Genomic DNA, 11,083 nt, shown 5'->3' with positions numbered 1-11,083 from the left:
CACTCCTGTAATAATCACCATGACCACTAGATGTCGCCTAGCAACAAAGTCTCACAATGAGCTAAAACAGTGGATTTTTTTTATACTGGTAGTAGTAGTATTTTAAAACAAACAAACCTTTGTACTATCAGTTCCACTGCCACTGTTTTAATTCAGACGATCTGTGTCTCTAGAGATTTCTCACCACTATTTTTTTTTTACCATTTAGCCTACTGTATTTTTCTTTTCAATTGGCATCTCATTTTCTGCAACTGAGTGTTCCCTTCCTTTGTGCATTGCATTGTGGGACGATACGACTGCCTAAAACCACTGCCACAGCTTAATTTGTTCTGTTTATACGATAAATCTCACGTTTTCTCCTTTATTTCTTCTGCTTCTGTTGAACTTAGAGACTCTGAAAATGTTTTATGTGTTTTAATGTTGTGATTCTTCTCAGTAGCCTACAGTTGATGCCCCTCCCACCTCTCAGTCTGAGGATGTTTCTGTTGCTCTCGCTCAACGGCTGGAAATGTCATTTTTGAACTGTCTAAATGTGTAAAGCTGCAGCTCACATCTACAGTGCAGTACAATGTTGTTTGTTTGCAGCTGAATTTGACATCAGACTCATAAACACACATTAATCAGAGGGATTTACTTTTCTGTCGCTTCTGTTTTTCCAGCAAATCCAGTTTACTTTGATGTAGCACTTCAAGAATCAGGTCACAGAGAGTATATTGATTATTGATCACTCTGTATCCGTTTTTAAGCCTCTAGGTCAGGGGTTTTCAAAGTGTGAGAGAGTGAGCCCCCTCTTAAAGAACAAAGGGACAGCTGTGCCCCCCAGAAACAGTTGTGAAGAAGAAGAAGAAAAACACATTTTCAACATCTTTGTGTGTTTAAAGATCTTATTAACACATTTATTATCAGTTACTAGGCTATAACCAACCATAACCATTTGGTTTATTTCCTGTAGGAGTTGTTGTTGCTTAGGCTACAAGCTTATTTCTCAGCATATTAATTATCATGACAACATAGCAAAGCATTGACAAATAAGACTGATGTGAACATTGACATCAAACTGCTGTACCACTGGTCCTGCTGGATACCTGACGCTCGCAGCATACCTGACATGATGTGGCACACCTAAGTAACGACGCTCCTCTTTTTTAAACCGGAATTAGATTAGATTAGATTAGATTAGATTAGATTAGATTGCTTTATTTGTACACGCAGGTAAATTTGGCTCAAAGTGAGAGACATTCATACAAAAACAATACAATAAATAAGAAACAGTAAAAATACTGATTGATCCACAGCCAACGTAGTGCTACATTCAGCCAAGCCTGATACCAACATACAATACCTAACAGTGTGGCGTTGTTGCCTTGTCTTTTCACCGGCAGCCCCACCCCACCTTGTTTGCATGACGCATAATTACAGAATCCAATCCAATCCAACTTTATTTGTTGAGCACTTGAAAACATCCACAGAGGACCACAGGATAATAAATAAAAGTACCAGAGACAAAGACACAGCATCAAAAATTACACATATAAAAAAAAAGATAAAATAATCTAACAGGCATATAACATGGGTAAAATAATAGCCGTGCAATAAAAGGAACAATAAAATCAGATAAAAAACTAATCAAATCAAGTCTAATCCAGCCAACGTATAGGGAACAAAGGCCAAGGAGAAGAGGTGGGTTTTAAGAAGAGATTTAAAAACCGGCAGAGACGAGGCCAGCTTAATGTTTTGAGGGAGATCGTTCCATAGTTTTGGAAGCAGCAAATGCACGGTCCCCCCAGAGCTTCAGCTTAGTTTTTGGCACAGTCAGGAACAGCTGATAAGCAGACCTGAGAGTGCGGGTGGGTGTATATGGATGAAGAAGCTCGGAGAGGTAGGACGGGGCAAAAAAAAAGAATCCTAAAATGTATGGGCAGCCAGTGAAGTGAGACTAAAATGGGGGAAATGTGGTCGTGTTTACGTGTGCCAGTTAAAAGACGTGCAGCGGCATTTTGAATCATCTGGAGGCGGGCGATGGATGACCCACTAACCCCCACGTACAGTGTGTTACAGTAATTCAGCCGGGTAGTAACAAATGCATGAATTACTGTCTCAAAGTGCTGTTGTGTAGGCTTTATTTTGGCCAGCTGCCTTAAATGAAAGAAACTTGATTTAACAACTGCCCTGATCTGGCTGTCAAATTTTAGATCAGAGTCAATTTTAACCCCTAGGTTTGTGAGTGGGTTTAATGTACTGGGCCAAGGAACCAAGATCTGCAGGGGGGGTGGGGTCCCGGCGGTACTACCAAACACCATAACTTCAGTTTTATTTTCATTACAATTTAAGAAGTTCAGAGCCATCCATACCTTTATGTCCTCGAGACACTTCAGTAAACCACTGGCCGAGTATGTATCTGTCTTTTTAAGGGGCACATACATCTGACTGTCATCTGCATAAAAATGGAAAGAAATACCATGTTTCCTAAGTATGGAGCCAAGGGGAAGCAAGTAAAGAGAGAAAGGGAGAGGGCCAAGGACTGAGCCCTGTGGTAGAGGGCTGCATTGGGATTGGGTCCCGCCGGGTCCCGCGGGACCCAACCCAAATCTCACGGGAGCGGGCGGTTTGAACTTTTGGGGCTCTTGGGGCGGCAGTGGCTCAGGTGGTAGAGCGGCTCGTCCAATGATCAGAGGGTTGGCGGTTCGAATCCCGCTCTGTCCCGGTTGCTGCCGTAGTGTCCTTGGGCAAGACACCTTACCCACCTTGCTCCTGATGGGTCGTGGTTTGCGCCTTGCATGGTAGCTTCCGCCGTCAGTGTGTGAATGGGTGAATGTACTGTAAAGCGCTTTGGGTATCGTTGAGATGGAAAAGCGCTATATAAATACAGACCATTTACCATTTACCCTGTGGGACCCCACATGAGAGAGGAACAGAAGAGGATACAGAGTCACCAATACATACACAAAAAGTTCGATCTGGCAGGTACGACCTAAACCAATCCAATGCTTTGCCCCGGATGCCAACAAACTGCTCCAAACGAGAGACCAGGATTTCATGATTTACAGTATCAAATGCAGCAGTTAAATCCAAGAGCACAAGGATAAGACAGTCACCTGAGTCAGTGGCTAAAAGAATATCATTAAAAACTCTTAAAAGTGCTGATTCAGTGCTGTGCAGGGTTTTAAAACCAGATTGGAAAGCCTTGAGAATATTATGCTCCTCCAGAAAGGCAGTTAGTTGACTATGAACTATCTTCTCGAGGACTTTGGAGAGGAAAGGTAGTTTAGATATTGGCCTGGAATTAGCAAGGAATACAGAATAATCGCAGCCTGTGCGAGAGGACGCTGTACAAACTGGTCCTGCTGCATTCCTGGCACTCGCAGCATAGCCTACCTGACGCGGTGCGGCACATCTGAAGCTCAGCAGCATACCTGACAGGTAGTAGGCCTTTACTCAACATACATACAACACAATGACTGCGTGTTTTTGTCAGACATATTATGGGAGTCATTTCAGGTCGTCTTTAGTGGGAAACGAAAGTCTAAACCCAGGACTCAACATACCATTGTTGACAACTCCGCCCAAAAAAGCTACAGATATAAATAGATGATCATACACGGTTACATTCAGAAAACTACTGACAACAGCTGGAAGATGAGGTTAGTTGCTGCTTTTTCGTACCTGTACTCAGTGACATCATTGATATTACATTTTCTTTCTTTCTTTCCTTCCATTTTTCCTCTCATTTCACTCATTTTACTCTCTTCACGTCCTTGATTTCAACATCTACCATATCTTCCCTTTTTTTCTCTTATTCCGTAAACCCCTATTTCATTCATTCCTTATTTCCTTCACTCTCAGTCATTTGTTGATACTGAATCTCTTGTTTCTTCTATCTGTACTATTTTTACCCTTGTATTACATTTATTAATCAATTGCCATACTTATATTCCATTCCTTCTTTGTTTCCTTATTCATTTCTAATATTATTAAATCATTACATGTTTTATTTTCCTCCTAATACTTTGTTCTCCTCTTCAGGTTTTCATCTTCCATGTCTTCCACTCTTCTTTACTGTTATACTTCTCTGTTCTGATATTTTCTCCTCTCATGCATGAATTTCTTACTTCATTCCCCCATGAATGAATGAAATTGAATATTCCTCCTTTTGTTCTCCACCAGTTCTGCTCAGAGTGAAACAACACTGAAGGACAGACTGGAGGCCCTGCAGTGCCACTTCACCTGGGGCCTGGAGCCTAAAAGGCACAAACTTTGCAGGCTCAGGGACACTCTGGAAGACATTGGGACTGAGGGGGGACATAGTTGGTTGGGTCACATTTACAACCTGCAAGGGTTCACCCATTACAAGCTGGGGTGCATCGAACAGGCCTGGAGTTTCTTCAGCAGGGCTGCAGAGGCTTTCTGTCAGATGAGAAAATCAGACGAGGGCCCCTGGTTGGTGGTGAACTATGGAAACAAGGCTTGGCTGCACTACCACCAGGGAGAACGAGCTGAGAGCCAGGCTTGTTTGTCAAAGGTTGACGAGCTAATGAACAAGTATCCATCTCCATCACAGGATGAGCTCCACCCAGAGATCTACGCTGAAAAAGGCTGGACTCTGATGAAGTTTGGCTCAGACAACAGGCTGCTGGCTGCAGACTACCTCCAGAGAGCCACCAGGATGCAGCCGGACATGGTGGAGTGGCAGACCAGCCACCTGATGGCACTAGTAAATCCCTTAGATAGGCGCATAAACCTGGGGGATGACATCTTGGAGAAAATGGAAATGGCCAAGCAACAGGACCCAGAGAACCTGTACCTCGCTGCTCTGTACCTTGAAGCTTGTGCCAAGAAGGGTCGAAGAGTTAAAGATGAAGCCCGTGAGCTGGCCACAAAGGTTTTGAGAAACCCAGTTGGCAACTACAGTGGTATCGGACCATTACTGAGGGTCTACAGCAACTACATATCAAAGGATGAGGCTATTAATTTGGTAGAGGGGGCAATGATAGGACACCCAGAGAATCGTTACCTGAAGAGGTGTGCTGCAGTCTGCTACTCAGTCAGGATCTTATCCAACAGTAACGGTCCCCCGATGAACAACATGATCGACAGAGCGATCACTCTCCAAAGGGAAGTGATTTCTCTTTACCCTGATTCTTCACTTAAAAAAAAAATATTCCTTGCAAACATTTGTGCAAGATCAAACCACAACCAAGCTGAGGCTGACCAGATATATGAGGAGCTGCTACAAAGCGTTTCTGATCTAGATCCTAAACGGGCTCAGATGCTCTACAATCACTACGCAAAGCATTTGTATTTCATCCATAATAGGAGCGACGACTCCATAAGATACCACATGAAGGCAGCAAAGATACAGGCTGAATCTTACTTTCGTGGCAACAGCATCAGTATTCTGCGGAGGATTGAAGAAAGAGGGATAGACCGAACAAGTAGACAAATTGAGGATTTTCTTGCAACTTTGCAACTCTAAGAGCCGATAATGAAGAGGAACATGTTATAGCTCAGTTTCACAAATCACCAGTCGGCCTCCAAAGGTTTTAACATCAATCTGAAGACCTTCAATTTAGAGAAAGAGAAAAACATTGAAAGAATAAAAATGATCTTGAAGTGATTATTACCTTTTGAACACAATCAATGATGTGACTAAACCAAATCTTTCTGTGAGCAATTAATAATTATGTTTTAATATGAATAAGTCTTCAAACTAATATGTTTGTAATTGTATTAAACTCTATAACAGGTTTTGTTACTGTATCCTTAATATTATAGCTAGCCTAAGTTATTTTACTCTCCTAATTATTGTATCTTTATTTTTTATTCTATTCTTTTGGAGTTGATGTGACACAATCATTTCCTGCAAAGGATTTATGTTTACAATTCTATTCTACATTTAATGTTGTTTAAACCTCTGCTGTCCATTGAGCTTAAATAATATTGTAATGTTTTGTGTGAGCAAATATCAAATCAAGAGCTTATGAACTGACTGCAGTGAGCAGGTAGTTCAATAATAATAAAACAATAATAAAACACACCTACCCACTGTTTTTTCATTTGAAACAAATATGAGATGTGTCTCAACACAGATAAAAGAAAAACAGATGACACATTGAGAGGACAGGCCTGACACACAACCGACCTGCTGAAGAGCTAAATTTGATTTTACTGTAAAGTAACTTATCATTAAGCTAATGTGAATATCAGACTTTAAAAGATAAAGTGTGCAACGTTTTATGATTGTCTGAGGATGTTTTAGACTCTTAAAAAGACAATTTACTTTCCAGTGCAGTAGAATAATAAACACATCAGTTTCAATATGGTCGTCACAGTTGTTGGTGCACAGTTCATAATAAACCTGGGTTAGCTTTTAAAGCCAACACTTCCTCATACAACAAACCTGTGCAACATCTGATAATTTTGCTTCATGTTTTATCAGTGCATCAAATCACAGGACACACTAACTGCAGTAAAATATCTTCTCCATTCACAGTTAAGAGACAAAAACCCCACCTGTCCCTGTCTCCATAAGGTAGCGTGTTACACAGATCTGTGTGTGGTCAGTGGAGAAAAGAACAGTAAAGCTTTGGTGATCATGTCACCGTACCTACTGATAATTTCTCCCCCTCTCTATTTTTTATTTCTTATATTACAGCTTTAGAAATTAATACAATTTAAGGATTCCGGGTTTTGAAGATGATTTATTAAATGTCAAATGTTGTTGATGTTTGTGGTGAAGCTCTTGGACTAACAAAGTCCCTCTGGTGTAGTCTAATAATCGAAAGTGTTGTGCATTGTGTAACTCAGTTGGTCTGGTTTTCTGCTCAAGTTGAATTATGGACTGTGCTGCCCCCTAGTGAAGGCTTCCCCCTAGTGAAGGCATGTTTCATATTTGAACTCTGGTATTGCAGCAACATCACCGGCCTGTTAGTGGCAAAAATGGTGCTCAAATATTGCCACATTATTTCAAAATGGCTGCCTTCCTGTTGCGTTAAGAGCAGGGCCGCATGTCCATCTGCTCAAAAGTTCTGGCAGCAAATAGTAGAACGTCTCTCTGATGCACTTGGCTTGGAGATCGACCTCTCTCCAAAATGTATGCTGTTAATTGATGATTCCGGGCAAAACTTTAACCATATGCAAAGGTTGCTGTGGCTATCTTCTAGAGATGGGATTTATGGCTCTTTGAGGGGAGCCGGATCTTGGTGAGCCGTTCCTTTCAAAGAGCCGTTCAAAAAACTGGCTCATTTGGCTGATTTTTATATTTATTAAGTTTTAAGAAGCAAGCCTGGTGGTTACTCATTTTATCTTGGAAATAATGGGGTGAGATTTGGAACAAAATAATATAAAATTAGATATCCCACTAATATCTGAGTTTGAATTATTCTGAAATATTGATTATAACCTCATTTGATATGTGTGGACTAGATTTTAACGTCTGAAATGGATTCATTGTAAATATAAAGACCGCTGTTCTATGTAGTTTTTACCTGTTGGAGGGCTGCATAGCGGCGCATTGAGGAAATAAAATAGACCAGCTGTGCAAAACAACAACGCCCGCGCGGGTGCACGCCACTCACGTGGCCGGTGGAGCAGCTTCAATTGATAGCTTTCATGTGACGTCACGGCCCGTATGGAACGCCCCCCTGGCGGTCAAAACAATCCACTTCCCCGCTGTCCGCTGGTTAGGACAAGGCAGAAAAACACACACTGCTCCCTGCTGCTTCAAAAATACCGGTGTTATGGCCCAACTGGTGTCTGATTTAACTGGTTACCGTACAGAACAACAGCTGTGCTGCACTTCCGTCCGCAGATTTGTCACAAATTCACAAATCAAGCCGCAGTTCACATGTTACTGCAGCGAATATGCTTCTGTGAGTGAACCTGTTCAGGCAACCTACAGTCAGTCAGCGCCACACTACTCTCACTCTGCACAACACTGCACACTATGACAAAGCCTGTCATGTTAAAGTTACGAACTAATGGAAAACACTCTGAAAATACAATAACAACATCGTCCTCGCCGCGCCGCGGTCGGTCCCGACCCCCGTTACCGTGTCGCTGCCGCCGCGGGCGGTGCTGTTGCCGTGTCCGGTGGCGGGCGGTCCCGCCGGGTTACCGCCGCCGCCGCCGCCGCCGGTCCCGCTGCTATCGGACCGCCGTCATCGTTGCCGTCGGTAGCGGTGCGTAGCAAAGCTCCGGGGGGTAAAGGGGGGGCAGCTGGTCACCGTGCAGCCCAGCTAAGGGCTCTGGTTTGTGGGTGAGAGGAGCAGGGAGCCTGGGCTCAGTGGGCTGGAGCTCAGACTGTGGAGCTCAGTGGAGCTGCGGTACCAGGACGGTGTTCCCACACAGGAAAGTTACAGGTACATTTCTACCACTTCAACGAGTTCAGAAACATTATTTTAAGATCAAAAAACTACAAAATGGGGCTTTTAATCAGACACCAGTTGAGCCATAACACCGGAAATATTGTTTGCAAGCGGTGGAGGATGATGGATTCTCCACCAGGTAAATGTAAACATCGCCCAACTCGAGCTTCGGCAGGGAACTGGTCATTTTAAACAGCTGGTATACAGCAGCTGGTGTTGAATATGGGTCACAAGTGCCCAAAACTTCAAAGCTGTTTTTATATCTTTCTTTCTCGGCTGCTGGCAGATGATTTAAGTCATTACTCGGTTGTTTGTCCATAGAAAGTCCATTGCGGGGCCACTTTGGAATGTTGCTTTTGACCGCCAGGTCCCTGGGAAGTGACGTCACTGAAAGCTATCAATTGACTGCTATGAACACACAGAGATGTAAAAAAGAAAAAAGAAAAAAAAGAACAGTTCCCAGCTGCGAGTCGGTTCCCATCGTTCATGTTAACGAGCCGTTCAATAGAATCGGTTCATTCGTGAACGTCACAACACTACTATCTTCATGTACAGTAGCTAAAAAGATGTTGGCAGTTAGGTGGCAACCAACACACTTACTTGCCATGCAGCAATGGATTTACTCTTTAATAGAGATGTTATCTCTGGAGCTCTCAGTTGCCAAGATGAATGGAGCAGGCCAGTGTGTGCTCAAAGCTCAAGGAGGCACTCGATGTAGCTCGATCTATGATTTAACCATTTTTTAAAAATTATTATTTTCTATTTTTATGTATTTATCTGAAATATCAAGCATGTTATGATATTTGGAGAAGGATCTGTGTGAGGTGGGGTAAAGGGGGTAAAAAAAAAAAAAAAAGAGCAGGGCCGCAAGAGATTTTTTTTTTGAGATTTTGCCACATTTCATGTACGGACTGGTTTTCATGCATGGAGGTGAAACTACGGTGGCCTAGAGCAGGGGTCATCAACTATATTTGTCAAAGGGCCAGAATCTTTCTCAACAGACACCTTGGGGGCCGGACATTCAAATAGGCCGAGATTGAAATTAAATTCACCCTTTTGCCTAATAATGTATTTGTTTATATTCTATTTTACCTGTAAACTCATATTTATTGATACATATCTTTGGTGTTTGGTATGATATAAAATGAAAAATCTTGACAGCTGGACTTTCAGATCCTCCCACATGCTGGAGCTTTACACTGCTGACTTGCCCTGTGATTTTCAGCCTAAATATGAAAGGAGGCTGACAATCTGTTCTGATGATACAAGTCAGTAGTCCTGAGTAGTCAGTAGTGTTTCTCTTCTATAATACACATTCTACATCTCGGAGACGACGTTTTTCCACACACAGTCAGAGCTCAGTGGGAAACAGTAGGAGAGACACAGGCCGAGGGGGAACCGGGACAATTGCCCCTCGGGGATAAATAAAGTTTTTTGAATTGAATTGAACACCGGAGGGAGAAGCAGGTCCGTGCAGCTGTGCGCCACGGACGTGCACAAAAAAACAACAACCGAGTGGCATCAAACACGCGCTGCTACCGCATCGTTTTTGGGTTGTGAACGTGCATGACACGCATCTACACTGAATGGGTTTGAGTGCGCAAAAGACGCTACATGGCCCGCCCGTGCACACCCGGTTTAACCAAGGTGGCGGCAGCTCGCCTCTGCAGGCTGGGAAACCCTGCAGTCCAGCCAGCTCCCTAAACTTTCATGCACGGGGCTTTGGTTACCGCGGCGTTTCCTTATCCCAGCACATTGACTTACAGGCGCACACTTTGAGCGTGTCCGTGTCCCAGCGCATTGACTTACAGGCACACACAAACAGAGACCGAGAAATAATAGCTACTTTTTAACTATTAGAACTTAGTCGCGGGCCGCATTGGAAGGTTCGGCGGGCCGGATTCGGCCCGCGGGCCGCCAGTTGATGATCACTGGCCTAGAGGCTCAACGTACAGTAATTTAAGGAAATTCATACTTTTCTACAAATTCAGAAGAAAATCTCATCAATTTGACAACACATGTTTTAAATACAAACACAACAAAAATGCATCAGGGAACACAAAAAAGTGACGCACTCAGATAAAAAACTAAGCAGGAGTGGACTGGCCATCTGGAATACTGTCCCGGTCGGCTGAAGCCTAATATGGACGGCTAGTTGTGTGTCCAATTGGCCAGTTACTGTATGTGGCTGACTGGCCAGCAGTGGTGTAAAGTACAAGTACTCAGTTACTGTACTGGGCGGCATGGTGGCACAGTGGTTAGCACTGTTGCCTCACAGCAAGAAGGTCCTGGGTTCGAATCCCGGGCCGCCCAGGTCCTTTCTGTGTGGAGTTTGCATGTTCTCCCCGTGTCTGCGTGGGTTTCCTCCGGGTGCTCCGGTTTCCCCCACCACTAAAAACATGTCGGCTAGCCTGATCCTCCAGTCAGTGCCCCTGGCTCATAATCTGGAGTTGGTCCCCGGGCGCTGCACCGCGGCTGCCCACTGCTCCTCAGGGATGGGTTAAATGCAGAGAAAGAATTTCACTGTACTAGCTGTATATGTGACCAATAAAGTACCTTTACCTTTACCTTACTGTGATGGAGAAACTGATGGTCTGTCATCACCAGGAGTTCTTGGTTTAAGCCGGTTGAATGAGGAGTTTTCACATCTAAACCTGAGTCCAAAAAGTTTCTATTTGACGAAATTGAAAGAGACTTGCACCTCGACTCATTTGATTACA

The 11,083-nt window shown here is 43.4% G+C and overlaps 1 protein-coding gene across 1 annotated transcript; it reads left to right on the top strand.

The window, feature by feature from the left end:
• Positions 1–3,636: 3,636 nt before the first annotated feature.
• LOC146986501 (antiviral innate immune response effector IFIT1-like) lies at positions 3,637–5,473 on the top strand. The gene is made up of 2 exons (XM_085780491.1): positions 3,637–3,641; positions 4,165–5,473. The coding sequence occupies exons 1-2, from the start codon at positions 3,637–3,639 to the stop codon at positions 5,471–5,473; spliced, it is 1,314 nt and encodes a 437-aa protein (XP_085636617.1).
• Positions 5,474–11,083: the final 5,610 nt, after the last annotated feature.

Source organism: Trachurus japonicus, chromosome 6 (genome assembly GCF_045865225.1).
Source record: "Trachurus japonicus isolate A0001 chromosome 6, Traja_1.0".
NCBI lineage: Eukaryota > Metazoa > Chordata > Actinopteri > Carangiformes > Carangidae > Trachurus > Trachurus japonicus.
The sequence above is the reverse complement of the archived record's forward strand: the minus strand, read 5'-3'. Positions and strand labels throughout refer to the sequence as shown.